The sequence below is a fragment of the Larimichthys crocea genome, chromosome XIV (assembly GCF_000972845.2).
Source record: "Larimichthys crocea isolate SSNF chromosome XIV, L_crocea_2.0, whole genome shotgun sequence".
Classification (NCBI taxonomy): domain Eukaryota; kingdom Metazoa; phylum Chordata; class Actinopteri; family Sciaenidae; genus Larimichthys; species Larimichthys crocea.
This window is the reverse complement of record NC_040024.1, coordinates 1,873,647-1,893,666: the sequence shown is the minus strand read 5'-3', so window position 1 is coordinate 1,893,666 and position 20,020 is coordinate 1,873,647. Positions and strand designations below refer to the sequence as shown.

Here is a 20,020-nt window from a genome sequence, read left to right as displayed (position 1 = left end):
CCCCCTGTAAAGGACATAAATCATTTTACAGTAATTAGACTTCTACAGCAGTGCCTTTCCTTTTACTTGGCTTTTATCCTTAAATGTGTTGTACCTCTTTCCAAGAATTGTGGACTGCAATATGGCTTGTAGACTGCACATCTCTAGACCTGAAAAATAGCTTGACAAAAGCAGTAGTGAGATGGTTGAGGAGACACACCAAAGCAGAGATAAAGTGGCAGAATGGGAACTAACGTTCAGGAATTTATCTTAATTTATCTTTTCGCTTATTCAAGGAGTGTTTTATTCCCTGTTCAAATTCACTGATTTGAAAGTCAGGGTTGCGTAAGTTTTGAATCATTGTCACATACATTGTATTTGGGTAACACTTTACTACTCAGGCGTAGGTACCAATACAGTATAACACTGCTGCACTGCTGAAGAGCTTCATTAGACTCACTGCTCTAGGAGATTTTTTTTTAGCCTTTTGACAGAATCAAGTGTTATTTTGGAGTTGTCATGATAGAAAATAATGGTATGCATATTTCCACACCGAAAGGCATTAAACTAATGTGTATGTTTCCAATCAAAATCTCTGGACACATGTAGCACTTCTCAGCAGTTTCAGTCATGGCATAGACTGTACATGAATATTGTGTTTGAGCTGTGTCAATTTAGTGTTTTGTTGTTTGCTCCCAAACATAGAAACAAATCTATATTACAGTCTCTCTCACCTACTCACTCTCACACACACAGGGCTGGAAGTTTAAGCAGAGAACACTACAGACAAATACTCAGTGGACGGGTGCTGATCTCTTTTGCTCTGTTATCGATTAAAAGCCCCACTTCATGTGTTGTAGCTTATGCACACTGTGTTCTTAGCACTTGGCTGGATGAACATTTTACCTCGTGTTGAACTTTGTAAAGCTTAACTGACTGTAGCTTATTAGTAAGCTATATGGCAGTTTATCTAGTGCCCAATAATTTAATGTTACATGAATTAGAAGATGTATTATTTTTAAATCTTCACAACAACAATTTGGCTGTCATACTGTTAAAGTGACCCAGGTTATGGCAGAAGACATAATGAACCCCACAAGTCTGTATCTTTCTATACTTCTCAACTTGCCACAGTGAGACATAAGGGAATACAGTGATATTAATTTACTAATATTAACCAACATGAACATCTATACATAATCCAAATATGAAATGCCTTTTGTCATGTCATTTTATTTCCATAGCATCTTATCCCTGTCACTGACCGTGCAGTGCGGAGCACCAAAACAATCTATTCCAGTTGGGATTACAACTTCCAACTGTTCACTGTAAAATGGTCATGAAGACTACTACCCTGAGGGTTTATACACTAAATAGGATGTTTGTTTTACCGCATTCATATAAAGTTTAATTTTACAGTTTTGTGTTTCATCCGGGGGATTTGGTCATTTGATAATGTTCTTCACTAGAACTGCATATTATTTGTCTCTCAGTAAAAGCTTCCTAAGGTTATCTGAGAACCATTTCGGTTGTGTAAATCGTGCACAGGTGGCCATTATCTACAGTTACTCTCCAGCATGGGATTTCAGGCCATTTTTATCCCTTACACAACTCAGTGGTTTAAGTAGCCTGCTGTTACTATCAATTTATCCTATTAGGTAAAATGTTAGATAATAAGGTTTGAGTATAGAAATTTCCCCAAAGTCTCTTGGGGATTCAGTAAACGCACAACCATTTTTCCAATTTCCTTATTTTGCCAATTGCAGTGAGGGACTCTGAGAAATCATGACATTGTTATCTCTGTTTAGACACTGATACAGTAGTATAGTTCTATTCACAATGCAAGATACCTTGCAAGAGATGAACAGTTTTAGCTGTTGTTTGTTGACAGAGACGGGTGGTGAGATGGAATATTAGTTCAAAGAGTACCAAATACCAAAAAAAATGTAAAGGATGTTGTCTCATTGAAAGAAGAAAAAACAATGCACAATATTATTGCTAATGGCTTATCATTCAATTTAGATGCACCAGAATCAGCACACTGGCATTAGCTATACTGATATGGGGCCAGGGCTGACTGGAAAATAGTTTTGGGAACATTTAGGAGTGAGGTTGCATTTACAACCAAATCAATACTGCCCTCCCTTTCATGTGTATCGAAGAAACTACCCTGGCCATGAAACATGTCAAAAAAAATCAAATGACCCCATAGAGAGTAGCCACGATCTTCTGTAGCTGTCATCTAAGGAAAACAAGGTGCTTCTTTGACCCTGAAATGAATTAAAATATAACCAATCGTATTTCATCAAACAAAATCCACTTGTAAAAGCCAGATCACAAAATTGCAGCTGCAAGCTTAACATGAATAAACATACAGTATAGGGCAGCAACTAATGATTATTTTGGTTGTCTACTAATCTTTTGCTTATTTTTTTCAATAAGAAATAGGACAAAAACAGAAAGATGCATCATTTTAGAAGCTGAAGTCTATGCATCATGTTTTATCACAGTGTAATACCTAATCCCAATTATTACAGATTTTTAAATTAAATATCTTACAAATTAATTATTGTGTTTCAAATCACATATTACCACTGACACGGAGTGGAGGTTTACTATTCAGTGTAATATCCAATTCATGACATTACTGATTTAATATCCTATACATGAATTATTATTGATGTAGTCGCTGTTGGGCAGAAACCTCTTATTTGGCAAATTTAACTTTTTTCTTAAATGATTCTACTGGCCACCCTTAAAGTCTCTGCACATAATTAACAAATGAAAGTACTCAAAGAGTGAGACTTGATCTGTATAGCTCCATTGCACCTCTTGTCTGATGACAGGGAGGAGCATGAGCTCACAACAACTGCAGTGCTTCGCATTTTGTATTTTAATTTTAAGTTCCATTTTGGTTGCACAATAATGGATGAATATGTCTTTGTATAAAAAAAACCCCCACAAATCCATTTCAATTTGATTTGCTTGTAGGTTGGTAGGCTAATATAAAGGCACACATACTTTTATGACCATATTTGACTGATAAATTGGTTTGGGAGATATGAGGTCTCCGCCTTTAACTCCTATTTAACTCCTATTGAGTTAAATAAAGGCCCTGGCCAGTATTTAAAAAGAAACTATTTTAAAAAGTAATAAAAAACATTTCAATTTGATTTGCTTGTAGGTTGGTAGGCTAATATAAAGGCACGCATACATTTATGACCATATTTGACTGATAAATTGGTTTAGTAGTTTGGTAGTTGTATATAAAATATCACCCTCTTATGACTAAACCAGACATGCACAATGTCTGGTTGGCTACTGCACAGCTAAGAATAACCACCAAATAACAACAAAGCTAACATTAGTTGCAAGCACCGATTTGATTTGGTATCTAAAAAAGCTAACTATGTAAGTCACATAACATCATGTGGTATTTTTGCCTTCAAAAAACTAAAGAAAGTATAAATAAAAACTGATGCATGTAACTGAACAGAAGCTAACTAACTAGCTAAGATAAACTACAAATCAGCAAGCTCAACTGTATGAGCTTCAATATTATTTGCCTTCTAAAAACAAAAAACACTTTTTTGCTAAACATGCTTTTCTTTTTGCCCTTTACAGTATGTGTACTCGTATTGATCTTCTCCTTTTGTGTGTATCTCTGTGCCAGGGCCATGCGCCTCACTCATTCATGTGTGTCGTGTTCTCGCCACACTCCTCTCACTCTGCATTTATGGACAAGTAAGGTTGACAGCTAAGCAGTGCTGAGACAGAGGTGTGGACAGTGTGGTTAGAGATGGAAAGTAAATCAACAGCAGACACGGGTCACTGCTTCTTGGCTGTGAGACTGAATTGCCGAAAAGAAAATGGTTTGGGGGCCTTGCTTTTCTAGTGATGGCACTCGGTCACAAAAAAAGTTACATACATTTTCCAGTGTAATGAGGTGTATTGTACAGCATAAAGAGTCTATAAATTGTGGCTGTGTCTACAAAAGCCTATGCAGTTTCAGAACTTGCTGGCACTGTTGTTGCAGCTCACCAGCCTTCGCCTCAATAAGTTTTCTTCATGAAATACTGAGCACCAAACTGTTGCTGGCATCTAGTGGGGTTATTTACCGTACTACAGGGGTCACTAGAGACTTTACAGCTTTGCCCCTGGGTCCTGTCACCTGCAAAGAATAATATATCATCAATAAAACATGGTCATCCCAGCTCTGTGTCCCACACTGTAATGATGGTGCCATGCCATTATATTTGTTCACAGCTGGAGCATGTATGCCGCTATGTAGATCTTCATTTCTTTTCTGGTGGACTAGAGTTCTCCATTGCTACGATGGATTTCCATCATTCAGACTTCACAGAGCCTTATGAGATCAATGTAGATCGGAGGAGAACAAAACAGTGTTGGCTGATGGCTAAAAGATTGTCACACTCTACAGCCAATAGTGTCATTTACAGCGTGTGCATGTCTGACCACTGACAGTACTGACAGTTGTGTGCTACATGTGTGAAATAACAACTATAGTCTGGTAAACGGCTTCATTCAGCGACTCTCCCTCCCCTCTAGGACCGCGAGTTACCATGGTTACAGGAACTCCCTGAAACTTTAGAATAATAATAATTAAAAAGGGGTTGTTTGGTTATTTTGGCTGTACAAAATCATGAATGAAGCCTGATTGTACCTCTGCTGAAATCTTATAACATATATACATACAGGCTATACATATATAACAAATGTAAAGCCTCAGAGCTTCCCTTTGATTATTACCAGTATGTAGTGAACAGTTTGATTTCATAGATTAAAAATGACATTGAAAAGACAATAAAGAAAAGTGTGAATAGAACAGCTCTTTAAAGCTTCTTCCTGTAAAACACTGTTGGTCAAATATTTAAACGTGATGTCTGCATTAGATAACAGGTTATGAGTGGAATGGAGCTGTAAATCTTATTTTTTTTTTAGCACGTGTCAAGTAACGTTACCTGTAACATCATTGACAAATTGCAAAGGGGAAATATGACTTGGCTGCAGCTCGGAAAAAAAATTCAGTCAAAAGATTTTTTTTTTTTGCTTTAATCCATGTTATTTACTGTAACCTCAGTGAAGCTGAAAGGCATGATGGATTAACTATGTTTAGCCAATTTTCTCTTCATTTGCTATCTTTGCCTATTTGCCTCACTCACACACAGTCACTCACTTCCTACCAGTCCACATCATTGGTTTTAACTCCATGTGTGGGATCATGCTTGTTGATGTCAGAACAAGCAGGGCAGGCTGGAGATATCCATGTCAAGAGCTAGGATATTAACAAACAAGGCCTGGGAGACAGCCATACTGGTTGTGTTCATTCCTCTGGCTCCTTTTCTGCTGTTCCCTTCATCCACCACTGTGGACGTTTAAGCTCCGTCTTAGCACTTGTGCCTGGACTGTAGATCAAGAATAAGGCCTGCACTGCAAGGCAGAGTGCCCTGTGCTCCATCTGCTTTGGATGGGATTCATGCTCTGTTCCATGTGTTGGGATTGAAGAGCTTTCTTTTCACCTTGGATCTGGAATTGTATTGTGTTATCTAGCAAATAAGAGTGGTGGCCTATCCTGTGCCACATTCATGTTTTTTTTTTCTCAATGTAGCTTAAAAAAACCCCCCAAAAAACACTGGTTATGATTCAGTAATCTCAGGTTATGCAAGATATCGTGTCATCTTGTGGCTTGTACAAGCAAAAGAAGAAAGACAAAATAGTTCAGCTTTGCTCTGGTTCAACCAATCAATTATCTTTAACTGCCACAATGTAAGCTGGCATTTTTGGACAGACGTGTTTAAATCGATGTTCTGGAAGGTTGTGCAACTAGTTCAGTGTTCAACAGGTCACTAACAAGAAGGCAGACGTGTCCAAGACAAGCGATTTATAAGTTATGCACACTAATTCTTCTGTGTGTACAGCCGAACTTTTAAAATAAATAAATTAAAAAAAGTTTAACTTTTCACAAGTTAATTGCATGCGCCCTCCACCTTGAATTGATCTTAACATCTACTTGCTTCAATATGTAACACCTGCCAACTGATGTAGCAGCTCCAACCTTTAATTAGGAATTTCAGCCGACAGAATGGATCAATATTTCAGATGAAAATTATGCATGTTTATTAAACATGTTTTTTCTTTTTTGAATCGTCTATTGAATATTGGAAGGAATCCAAAAGGTGTGTGAGCCAGGCTCTGCTCACTTTTTTATTGAACGGTGGATGAGGTATCAGGTGTTTTGCTGCTCCTCCCTTACCTGTAATACTTTTTCTTGCTCTGCCATTGTCCATCACTATGTGTGACTCTGACACTAATTGTGTATGGTGTAAAGTCTGCCTTAACTTTGATGGGTTGGTGTGCCATGTTATCCTTTCAGGACGTCATGAAAGAGATAGGTCTACTGTGTGATTTTTAAAAGTTACTATTTACATTTCTGGGATTTTATAATTGGTTGTCCCTCTTTTTGTCTTGCCTTGAGGTTTTTTTGTTGTTGTTTTTTTCTTTCTGTCTGGCTAGGTTGCTTTTTGTCTTTTTTTTAAAACTTAATTGGATAATGTGGTGTTTTAAACGTCACAAATACAGGCTAAATGCAGTTAGGGACAATAATTTTTTTTAAAGAACCCCACAACATAGTATTTTTAATGAGTTTGAATCCTAGGAGGAGTTATTTGCAGAGCAGAGAGAAGTTGGAATTAAATGTCAAGAAGTTAGCTGCTGCCTGAGAGGTCCTTTCTTTGACCTTTTAAGATTTGTTTCATGAAGAAAATATGAATGCTGCCTTCTCAACATCCCCGGTAGTTGTTCTCCTCATTTCAATTAGCAGCTCTGTGTTGAGGCTTATGCGTGGACTAGCACTATTGTAGACGTCTAATGCTAATTGCGGTCTGACTTTTCTTTTTCTCCTTGTGCTATTATATCTCATTTTGTCGTGACTATCTTTAGGTGAGTAGGTGTACTTAAGTGACATTTCACTTTGGTCTTTGAGCTGACTCGTTTTTTTCTTTTTCTCTTCTCTCTTCTACAGGTGACTCATCTCAAGTCGGTAAGTCGTCTTCTTTCTGTACCTTCTGTCTCCTATGCATGTTCTATTATATGCACTCACCCTGCTGCTGTAACGACTGACAGTTGGTGAACAAAATGAGTGATGAAACTTTCCTTTGAAAAAAACTGTTAAATAGGAATCACTGCTGAGCTTGCTCTTTTTCTCGCTGCCTTCCCGCGGTTATTCTCTATGCATTTTAACTGTTTGATATTGCCAGCATTACCTTTCATTTCTTTGTACCTTACATTGAACTGGGGATTTCAAAAAGTAGGCTATGAAAAGACCAAACTCTTAGTCGCATGGAGTGCATTGTTTTCTAATGTAAATGCAGATTTGAACGCTTTTAATGACGACCAGCCAGTATGGGGGCCAAGGCTCAGTTGTGTTTAAATTACATTAAACTGGAAAACATTCTCTTGCTGTGCTGCATTACATTGTCACGATCTAGGATTTGATTTGTTCCCTTGTGTGAACATAGCTCATGTAGTGGATCAGATGAAATGATTCAGAGTCACGGGTATGAATTTCAGTAAAAGACTTGTGCTCCTACATGCAAACAGTTTTTTTTTCTTTGTTTGTTTTTTTATTTGTTCCTCTGCTTCAAGTGGATTTGAATGCTTCACCTATCAAGACTTTCAATTTGTGTGGTTGAGTGCTTCTCATGTTCGAATGGGACTTTTGGTAGCAATTCAGATGTACAATGCATATCCTGACTACTATTAACGACTCACTTTCTTTTACAGTAACTGGCTCTTTCACATCATTGCACTAAATTCCAAAATGGCCTTCCCATTCATGTAACTTATGAGAGGGAAATGCAAAGTTATGGCCAAATTCCATTTCATCCTCCATGTTGTTGTGTACTCGGCCTCAAGTGCTCTGGACCATGAAGGCATTTATTAAAACGACGGACGGAGGCTTTATCTGTAAATATGCTGACACGTCACACCATGCTAGTTTTCTATCAGCACATCATTTGGAATCAGTAGGGGTGGAAGACATGAGTGAGGGATAGGATAGGGGGATGAGAGCAGAGATGGACAGACTAATGGGACGTATCAACACCTCGCACAAACAGTAAGAAAATGAGATGGGTAGAGTTTAAAACTCCAGCTCACAGCACTTTGCAGCAGCCAACTCCTGCATTTGTGATGTGTCAGTGTTATCGCCACCTCCTAATAATTAGCTTTGTCTCGCTGCAGTACATACTATGCATTAGGAATTGCAAATAGTAATCTACAACACAGCAGAATGTGTCGCATGTAATGAGAAAAACATGCAGTCATTCTGACATAGTCACATAAAAAGGTTTTTAACGGATCCCATGGTGTGCATCTTCCCTTGAGAGTTCTCTGCTGTGGTAATTCAAGCATGTCTCCTGATCCTTATACGTAAATAGTTTTTGGTGTGTGTTTGTCCAGTGAGTGTTTGTCCCACAGATCTGGTGTCGTCTGAATACTAATGTGGCATTTTGTCTGTCTGCGGCAGCGTGGAATCCGGATGGGAACTGAAGGTTTTGTTGGAGACATGTTCACCCCCGGGGTGCAGTGTAGAGTAGGAGCAAATACTCAAATACCACACCCGTTTTTTTTTTTACTACCCTGCAAGAATCAAGATCCAAAAAGGCAAAAGAATAAAAAAAAAACAACCCAAAAAACGAATAAAAATTCATCAGGGAGGCGAGTGCAAATTGAGTTTCATGTTCATTAAGACCACCGGGCAAAGAAAAGAGAGATAAATCCGTTTTGCTTTTGAGGTACACACTGCTTTTGTGTCTGCAAATTCAACATGGTCCTGGCATGTGTGCATATCTGTGTGGGCACTTGTAGACCCACCAGGAAATATTCCACCAGTCTGACATTATTTTCTGAGCAGCTCACGCATTATTTTATTGTTACATATTTTCTTTTCCTGCATACACCTAAGCATCTATTGATTATTGAGCAAAACACTAGCACGCAAGGACCAGTAAGACTATGTGGTTAACAGCAGTTAGGCTCCTTTTTAAAAAAAAATAAATTAAAAAGTACTATTATTAGATTATTATATATTGACTGTGCACAAGTCCTATTTTGGTGGCCTGTGACTGCAGAACTATCTTTTTCGATTCGGTTTTTATTGGTGTAAGCATAATGGAGTAATGTAATGCGATGCATCATTTCCCCACATTTCTTTAAAATTGTATCAGCTGTGTAAAATATTGCCAGACCTTACTGGTGCAGTGCACACGCTCACACACACACTCTTACATCATCCCCCTAAGGGTTTGTCACAATTTAATAAATGCTGTCCAAATCCACATGGGAATTGATGTCACATCCAGCTCCATACCAGTCAAAGAATTTGACAATCAGGGTTGCAAAATACACTATATCATGACTGGAAGTTAATATTGCTGTTTTTTTTCTAGACAGTCAAGTTTTTCTTTTCACTGACAGGCTTATGAGGCAGGTAGTGGCAGAGGTAATTGTTGTCCCTTAGATATAAAGGGTAGGCAGGCACACTAGAAGTAGAGATCCTTATCCTATTGCCAAAAAATGGCATTGGCAGAGGCAGAGACATCTTTCTGTGTACATCTCTCTGTCTGTCTCTGTCTCTCTCAAGCCTTGTTCTCCTCAGCTCAGATGATTAGCATCTCTCTTTCCCTTTTTTCTCGCTGCCTCTCTTGAATGCCAACCTCAGGCTAGTCAGAGCCAGCAGAAGCCTCTTCAAGCTGATGCTGCAAAGGGATTGGCCCGCTCGCCACACATGATATCACGAATGTTCAGTGAACCACACATCTACAATTTGGACAAGGAAATGAGGGATTCAGGCTGTGCGTCGGGTGAAGGGTGGCACTTTTAGAACATATTGTTTTTCTCCACACTGCCCATCCAAAATGTTAGTCAGACAAACCCCCGCAGAATGTGTCAGTGCCTGAAGCTATTTTTTAATTCAGTAATTTATTTTTTTTTGTCATGCAACTCCAAGAGTCCAGGGTTATGTATTTGTTCACAGTTGGGAAATTCATTATGGATGCTGCTTTATTCTCGGCATGAACAGCCCTTTTACAAACTGAACTGGATCATAAACCTTCCTAATTTGTACATTTCTTACTTCACCTTGGTCATTAAATGTTGCACACGGAGGCATTGTTCTTGTTTGATATCAGCGACCAAGCTACCTAATTGAACAAGTCTTACATATTAGCCACAAACAACAGAAACCAAGATAATAAAAACACTCTGTTTTCCTTGAAAAGGCAACCAGTGCTTAAGTTATTTTCCCTGCCTGGTGATAAACAGCACGGCCTCAGAAGGCCCAGCAAAATGGCCGTTCCACAGTATAACCACCGAGCCTGTGGCCACATTTACATACTAAAGAAGGGTGGTAATGAGATAGCTACCTGAGATAATTACTACTCAAGGCATCCGGCTCTCATCCCTTACCACAGGGAACCAGTTTAACGCACTACAATTAAACGGCCACTCATTTGCTCCATTTGAGGCACTGTTTATGCCATTTTATGCTCCGCTGTTTCTTAACACAGCCGTGGCTTAAATAATGGAAACCTGGACCAGGGAAACATGGAAGAATGCATCGATGTGTATGTTTCTAGATTGTAAAATTATAGTCAAACACACAGAGGTAATAATGACTTGTTTGGATTCAGATTAATCGGACACACTGGCCCCGTTTGTGTGTCTACTACTCAAATTAAACAGACTGTCTTCATTCTGGCATTGTTATGCATCTCACATTTGAGGTGGATCCTGAACCGATGTAGCTGGATTATTTTTATTTTACAATAACACTTCTCTTCCCCACATCAGAATGTTTCTCTTTTGTGGTATATGCATTCTTTAAAACTTTCAGTGGACACCCTGTCTCACTTGTTCCCCACCCACAAGTATCCTGACAGGTTCTTTTTGACACAAGCGTTATTCATCTGCCTCCCCCCTTTTAAGATTTATTTTTGTTTCTGTTTTTGCTGTACAGTATGTGGATCACGGATAAAATACATGCTGTCTTTGTTCTTATTGTTACCAGTTCTTTCTGGCTGCAGCTGGCTTAGTTGACAGTTCCCCAGGTCATTGACATCTAGGTATTCAGGTCTGGAAAAAAAACATCTTCCTCACTCAAGACAGATATGAATTCAAGATGGAAAAAATATTGTATGTGTGACCCTCTCTGCCAGAATATAGAACTATAAATGTCTGGCTATATATTCAGTGTGACTGTGGTGGGGCTTAGAAATGACATCATTAATGCTAATGACAATAAATCTTGACTTGTAAAATGTTTATGTTGCTGACAGTGACTCTGTTACTGCTCTGCTGACTTTCTGTCCTTTTTTTTTTTTTTTTTGGAGGCTAGAGAAATCCCTGACATGGCAATCACTCAAACCTACTGCCGTTATATTTTATCCATGTCTTGTCTCAAACGAATAAATTAAACTGTAATAGCTTGACTGCTGAGAAATTGTGTGGGATTGTTATAAATGATGGCGTGTTTTTGGTGTGTGATTGTTGAGCTTGGTGTATTCAGCTGAGCAGTGTGAGACTGCACACCAGGAATAAGAGATGGAGAGCACTGCTAGATCTACATTGGTCGCAGCATGTGAAGATTAACGGCGTCTGCTTCCATTAGCCTCAGAGTAATTGTTAAGACAGCAATGAACAGTCCATAGCGCTAATCCTCAAATCAAAGAGAAGTTGCACAGACCCCCAACATTCAGGTTTGATTTCCTTCACTCATAAAACGTGGCTAAACCTTTTTCGTCTTGTTCAGAGATCACAGCACAGAGTAGACTCACTTCCTGTATTTACTAATTAGCAAGCAAAAGATTGTCACTAACTACGGCGCTCTACAAGTAATGCAGACTTTGTTGGAATAAGGATGTTTATTTAAAGATGGTGCTTGTAAGTGGAGATTTTTTTGAAAACTTGCAATAAGGGTTTGACATACTATACACTGTGAGGAATACCTGCATCTCATGGGCAAGTGAGAGTGAGTTCAGGAGTGTGACTCTAAAGACAGATGGTGGAAAAACAGTAGAGAGATGAAAGGTTGGAGGAGAACAAAGCATGTTGAGGAGGTGAGCTTGGTGTGTAAGAGTTGTTTTTGTTTTTGGCACATGCCGTGTGCACACACACTCTTGTAACACGCAGTTGGAGAAACTTGAGGTGTGGAAGGAAGTGTATCAACAGAAAAAACCTCACATACTCGTGTACTTTATCCTTCCATCTAACCTTTCAGCTAATCCCCTCATGTTTTAAGTAACACGAAAAATCTCCCATTTCCGTTCATATTTCCACTTTGGCGTCGATTCACATGGTGTCCTTTGGCATTTCTGTCAAGCCCAAGGCTGAACGTCATTACAGTACTCGGCAGGCTCATTGCAGATCTATTAGGATGATTTGACTCCACGAGGGGGTAGAGAAGGAGCTGCCATGTGAGGAGAAAGGGCAGAATAATGTGGTTATATTATGGGAGCAGCAGGAGTGTTTGCTAAGTATATGGCCAGGCGCTGCTGTAGATGGGCCTCGGTGCCCTGTAGCTCCACAGCTTAGAGGGAGCGTTCATTAACAGCCACAGCTTATTACCAACAGCTGGTGCTGGGTGCTGCCCAGGGCAAATGGGATACATTAGCACATGCCATCACACACATATGCGTCTGTGCACTTTCACTCTTTAAACTGACAACATTCATTACTTTTTTTTTGATGTATGTGAGGGCACACCAAAACCAGGAGATAAGACGCTTTTTATTAGAAGACTCTTTATTTTTTGTGGCCTAATCCTAAACATAATTTTAACTGTAAAACCCTGAAGTGCTTCATTTCTAGGCAAGTGATTCACACAAATTTCACACTCTTTCACACTCACAAAGAAACACTTGCCTGTGTTGTCTCTGAGTCGTGACTATGGATCTGAGGATGCGATGACAGAGTCAGCAGCAAACTGTGTCCACTCCTGTAGACTGTGTGCACACACCTGTGTGTCAGTGACAGAGGGAGATTATGTTCATTTGTGGTTCATTTGAGTACTAAAGTGTTGATGAATGAAATAGAAAGAAAAATGGTGCAAACAAACCACCACAGGGCAAAGACTGCATGTTTATGAATAGCTGCACTGACTTTGTGGAGGTTTGGTTTCGCACCTTATCTGATGTGTGACAGCTGCTGATAAACTCTACCTGATACACATGTTAATGTTTTAGCATATTAAGAAATTTATATCCCAATGAGAGGCTGCATTGTGTGAATTTGGCAAAAAATACCAACTTTGGAATCCTAAAAGGTCTATCATCATGCCTGTGTGCCAACGTATTTAAAAACGTTTTATCTTAGCCATTGTGCAAATGTGCACAATGTAGAAGTTTGCTTTCCACTGCGAGTTAGCCATCAATGTACATTTACATGCCCTTTATTATTTATATATACAGATTCATGGCTGCTTCACCAGTGGTGAGATATGATGGGGAAACAAGTGCAACTTCCCTGAATGTCTGTCAAACTGATTCACAATTACACAGCTGACAATTACCCAAGCTGTGACTACACATACCGAAGCATTCACTTTGGCATTCATAAATCACACATACTATATCTGTAGACTAGTATTGGCTGTGACATCTCAAACATCATCTAATGCCAAAAAGGTAATCCATAATGGAATAGAGTTAAATGAGCTCATATTGAAACATTTACCAAGTGGTTCACACAGAAAAAAATGAGAAAGTGAATCAATGGTAAGCATTGAAAAAAAGTAAATGCGCCTTTGATTGGCATATTTAAGATGGTGGTGTAGACTTCAGAACATCACACACACTCAGTTAAGTGTCAAAGAAGCTCAAAAAATAATGATGTATGTTAAATCTTTGTCATTCCTACCGCACTGCACCACCTGTGTCCAACTCATATGAAGTATTTGATGTCTTATTCGTACATCTGATTTGCAAGTGGCAGCAAAAGAAGAAGACTACAGCAAATTATTGTTAGCATTGGCAGTGGTATTAACAGGGCTGAAGTGATTTAAGCAGGTCTCTTAAAGTATTGACTATATAAAGCACTGGACTCTACTGTCAATACTGCTGGGGAGTGTGTGTGCAAAGTTAAAGATTAACACAGCAATGCAGAGTCCACACATCATCATAGCAGACACTAAGCTTCTGTCATATTTAGCTGCTTTACTAACACTTTTCCTGTCTCTCTGTTACATAAACCACTAAAGCTCTAAGTCTGGGATCAGATTATATATCACCACAGCAGAGATCTGATCTGACTTGGCTAATGTAAAAATCAGATTTTGTCCTTTTTTCGACTGCACAGGCAGAAATGAAAAGATTATTTCTGTCACTTAAGATAAATAAAGTGACATGAAAAAAGGCTGCATTGTAGACAAAAACACAGAAGTTGTCTTGATGGTAGACAGATAAAAAGCTATTACATAAACACTGAGATAGAGATCATTCATCACCCTAGGAGTCGCATTTTAAGCATGAACTGTATAATTTGTGAAATAAGTGAAACCTTGCTATGACGTAGGTAGAAACAACTGACCTCTACTTGTGCAAGTAAACTGTAAGAATATAAGGTACTCTTTTATTATTACGAACCACACACTATCCATGAGTCAAATTTAGGTTTAATTCTTCCATTGCTTACTTTGTATTTAGTCTGCTGATTTAAAAAAAAAAAAAAAAGCAACACATTCCCAATTGATATCTGATCCTTTGTGATATCGCAGCTTCATTAATAATTGCATAATTTTAACTAATTTCCAACAGTGTTTAAAAGCAGTGTCAACACACCCCATTCTCACCCCGCCCCCTGTGTGAGGCCTCGGGGGCTCAGGGATCCCAGCATGCCGCAGCCACTGTGTATCTGTTAGTGATAACTGCTCTGTGGTTCCCAGGCCACGGTCAGCAGCAGCCCACAGCCGGTCTGATCGATAGGGAACCCAATAGGAGGGATGAGGCCCATGAATCAACCTGTCAGGATATGAACCAACACACACGCAAACTCATTCTCATGAGTGTCAGGATGCATACAGTAAGCACTGAGCAAAAGAACAGCACATACACAAGTGCTTACATATAAAGACATATAGATCCATACATGTACGGCTGATGTCCTCTACCACCACCTTCACCACCACTGTACAGACGCACAAATCAAATGTCTCAAATGATCGGAATTTAAGTCACTAACTGTTGTCTTAAGTGTTTTGATCAATTCAGACGTATATTAAACTATGATATGGAAATGCTGTATATGTTCTGTTAGCCACGCAAACAGGTTGTCAGTCCATTTTGATGGCTGCTGGTTTCACTGCATAGAATTTCATTAGTGCAGCTTGCGTTTGCAGTGCATGCTTTCATTTAGGATAAACATAAACAAGAAATGCGTTGTTTATTAAATCACAGCTTTCATAACTAAGATGAATGGATACAGCTTCACCGTGCACAATGTTTTATGTAGCTTAGAACCTATGCAGCCTATTGAAAAGCTTGTTGTAATGGTGGAGGAACATTGTAGTAATGTTGCTTTCTTAAGCAGTCAGTGAAGTGGTTGTGCAGCAGCCAGGTCAGGTCAGGTACCTTGAACTACTCCAGATGTTTTAGGTGTTTTACCAGACATGCCATATACTTTTATATAACTCCATAGTCAGTATGTATTTTAGGATGTTTGTGATGTTCTTTCTTTTCTTTTTTTTGCTGCAACTAAATCATTTGCCAACTGTGATTCAAGTATTAGGTTTGAGAAGTTGCACTTTGTACTTTGTACTTTTTTTAAGTACTGTGCAGCCAGTCTCTATTACCTCATATGATAAGACACAATGGATTTTTAAAAAATCTGTATTCCACCGTCTCAGCAGCCAGGGTTATGTTATATCACTTCTCATAAACCAGCAGTACAGGGGCCAGGAGCCTAGTTGGTGTGGTGTGACTGAGGCTGCTGCATCACTGCTCTGCGGTTTTATGGTAGACTAGCTGAGTTTGATAGGACCCTGGTTTCCTGGCTTGTGGTCACACGATGTGAATGTTTCCTGAATAGTTGTTTGGATGTCAGTGGCTGGCACAGTATTTCTTTCTGTTTCATTGAAAGTGAACACCAAAGTCAGGTATCCATTTCCTTTCTCGTTTGAAGTCACCGTCTCAACAAACATCTGCTATATTAACATGCATTCAAGAATTTAGGTTTACTGGGAGAGATTGGGTTGAGACTCAGAATTGATGTTTAAATTTACTCCATTGACATGGTTATTATAAATTCCCATGCTGATTATTCTCTCACAAAAATACAGAGGAACACAAATGCAAGTCTCTTATCAAACATATTTGTATTTTGTTATAATGTAGAAATTCATAAATGTACTGGTTTATATGGGAATGAACACAGACTGTCTGCCTCTGAAACTGGAGAACAGGATGTGTTGTCGTTTGAGTTAGCACAGATGCTCATGATAGATCATGATAATTTAGTTGTCAATGTTCCCATTACTTCTGCTATGTTAAACAATCATATTGGGGAGGGAAAAAAATGACATCATTGTATCCCCAATTCCTTTAGCTCTTCCTCTGCACTCCTGTGGTGTTGCTGTGAAGTAAAACATCCAGTGAGCTGGTACTTGGAGGTGATAAATGGGGGCCAGTAGACCCGGAGTGTTATCAGTGCTACTAAGGCCTGCAAACTAGGAGAACACAGGGTTTGCTCTGGGGTAGGACACAGCCGGGCTATGAGGCTAAGGCTGATATATCGCTGCAGCGTCACAATAGGATTCATGTTGTAAAGGCCTCGGCAAACATTGTGAGAACAAGAGAGCCAGTAGCTGTGAGAGTGTGTGTTTATGGAGAGGAGGGAGAGACTATGTAATTTATGTCCGTATATACTGTATGTGTGTGCATGATCTAAGAGTCGTCGAACGTTTTGATATGAATTGCTCACACAAAATTTTGTGTACTTCATTGAGTGTAGAGCGAGGTGAAGTATATTCCACTCTGCTGCAGAGATGATTGAGTTTTTACTAGATCCTCTGTGTGTGTGTGTGCACGTGTGTGTGTCTGTGTGTGTGTGTGTGATTGATAGATGTGCTTGTTAAAAAAAGGCATGCGGCTGTGAAACGACCAACCAATTAAATCCAATCTGTTCCAGAGGACAGATGACATCATAAACGTGCGTCATCCTGACAGTGACTACACGGTGCCCACACACATTTACACATGTATATACATACTTACATGCTAAGACAGCTCCTAGTTTCTACAGAATGACATTTGTTCACTTAGTTTATTATATGTGCTTGACAGAAAAACAATCATCATCAGTCACCTGACTGTCTAATACTCCTCCTTTGTTCCTCATCTTCTGACCTGTGTGTGTGTGTGTGTGGCTGTGTGTGTGGCTGTGTGTGTGGCTGTGTGTGTGGCTGTCTGTTTGTCTGCTCATGCATTTGGAATAGAATATCCCATGGAGCAGAATCAAACAAGAGTTTGAGTTTCACAGTGGGGGAAAAAGATCAAATACAATGTTATACATTTCATGTGCAACATCCAACATAGTGTTCACCTGTTCTTTTTTTAGACATGCAACTCAGTAACTAAGGTACAGTAAGTAAAAAATATTAGATAATAGGAAAAAGTTTAAATGAAAAAAATAAATAGGTGGAATTGTATATGTTCCAGCAATTGCAATTTTATAGATATGTCTGCAATCACAACAGTCAGTGGTTACCTTGTGTTATTTCATCATCTCCGTCTTCCATTTCCACTAATTTAACTGTAAAGTGTATACTCTGTTGTCTCGGAGGTAATTAATGTAGACCTGACAGTTATGCAACACTTCCCCTCTTCTCAGCCTCATTGTGTCCCTCCTCCATTTTTCCATGGCTGTTGTGTCACTGCAAATGAAGTGGGCTGTTCTTTAAAAAAAAAATGATTTCATGTCAGTTTTTTCAAAATCTACAGAGCCTGGGAGGTTGAGAGAAAAATTGAGCACAAAACACTCCGTGCTCTTGATTTTAGAATTTGTGTGCAGATTACTTATTTTTGCTCCCATTTTAATTTTGTTTTTGATGTGACACAGCAGCTTTCGAGCTCTGTCTCTCTCTCTCTTTCTACCCAAACAAAACCACAAAGCTGTGCCTAATTGTCTGTACAGGTGAACTTCTGCTGACGTTTACCTTTTTTTTCCTTTTTTTTTTTACTCATTCCATAACTTGACTAAATGACAATTTGTGTGGCTTTCTTTTGCACAACACTCTGTATGGTGAGTTTCACTTTGCTGATTATAAATTCATATGTCACCGAAAACTCTGGTTCTATACATAAATTAGGAGTAGTAACGACACAAATGGTGGGAATACAAATACTCTTTTGTACTACTTTTTTTGCACTTTGGAATAAACACTTATTACATCAGCCACTGAATGAGCTGTAGCTGAGCTTGGCAACCATCATATTATTCACCACAAACCGAATTACAAATAATAACTATATATTAAATCAGATGATTTTAAAGCCTGAAGATGTCAGGTCAGATATCTGATATCATGATGTGATGTCGAAGTGCATGTCTAGTCCTTCTAGGCGCATTACAGACAGTGGTTCCAAAAGAGCCGAGTTTTAAATATCAAAATCCATGTTAATACTGTTGGCAAAATTGAAATCCAGTGCTCGCTGACATGCAGAAGAGAGAGAAAGCTGTGTGTGCATGTGCTCCTATTCTACTGACTGGTAAGCTCTTTTACACACAGCTGAGCTGGCTTCTATACAGAGTGACAGTTGTTACCACTGTAACTAAATTAGCAAAATGGGCACAGGCATCACACAAACTACGTGTGTTGGGATCACCCATGGACTAAATAAAAGGCACTAAAACTAATATCTACAGTCAGCAGTGTTTCATGGCAACGTGATATGTTAACAACAACAATAAAATCAAAGTATCCGGACATGTTTGATCGAGCTCGGGACACTATTTATTTAGTCCAAAACATTTGACATAGATAAACATCTGTCTGATGTGTAGCTGTAGGTCCTGGTGCTGTGACGGGATAATTCATCTTAAATAATTCATGATGTCACTTCTGTTGTGCCATGTGTGTAAAAATGTCCTTTTCTAATTGAGATGCTCATGTCATTCCTGCAGTTGTGTGAACACTACAGGTATTTAATAATAAATATAAATAAACTGATTATGCAATGACATGAACATAATCTGTAAATTAAAAAAAAAAACACATTACAAATAATGTGATTTTAGAGCAAACAGTCTGAAATTGGCATAAATGAAAGATGTGTCTGTGTTTGCCTCCAGCATCTAAAGCCACACGAACTGTGTGACAGAGTTTGAAAGCAGCTGTATCACGCTATAAACAATATGAAATCCGCAGCACAAATTAGTCATTTGAGAGCACAGATTGGTGTATCTTAGCCCCCCAGGCTCTGTAAAAAGTCCCACTTTTTTGGATAGTTTTTTTTTTTTGTTTTCTGTCGATGTGTGTACCCTTCCTCACTGCAGTATTGAGTTTAGGACAGTAAGGCGAATATTCAATATCCAATCTTTGCCACCCAGCGTGGGTTAACTTTATTTCACAAACATCGATTCAGGTGGAGGATATGCTATTTTATCAAGCACCAGAGCAAAGTCACAGCTAAGCTGTGGAGTTTGAGTTAACACCCTCAATTTTCCCACTTGATTCACAAGCAATATGGTCACGCATAACGAGATTGCTTTTTCCTAAATGACAGCATATAAAGTAGAATCGCAATTAGATTATAAGTTTACTGTTTTCTACCTTGTTATATACAGCGATGCACACTCTCACACATACATACTGTATACAGTGTAACCACCCCCACACCTTGAAGCACCCACGTTTTCACCCCCTTCTATGATTTTCCTATTCTTACTTCCTATCCTTTTATGTGTTTTTCAATTAGCACTAGCTCTTGGAGAGGAGACACATATGCTGTGTACATACAGAAAGCTTTAT

At 38.9% G+C, this 20,020-nt stretch overlaps 1 protein-coding gene across 13 annotated transcripts in view; it reads left to right on the top strand.

The window, feature by feature from the left end:
• nrxn2b (neurexin 2b) overlaps window positions 1-20,020 on the top strand; it is a 592,065-nt gene that overhangs the window by 177,198 nt on the left and 394,847 nt on the right. For 8 of the 13 annotated variants that reach the window (XM_019268034.2, XM_019268033.2, XM_019268027.2 and 5 more), the window contains one exon: window positions 7,022-7,039. The exons of the other annotated variants lie outside the window; for them this stretch is intronic. In XM_019268034.2, coding sequence (XP_019123579.2) covers window positions 7,022-7,039 — 18 coding nt within the window. The remainder of the gene's footprint in view (window positions 1-7,021; window positions 7,040-20,020) is intronic. 13 annotated transcript variants of the gene reach the window in all.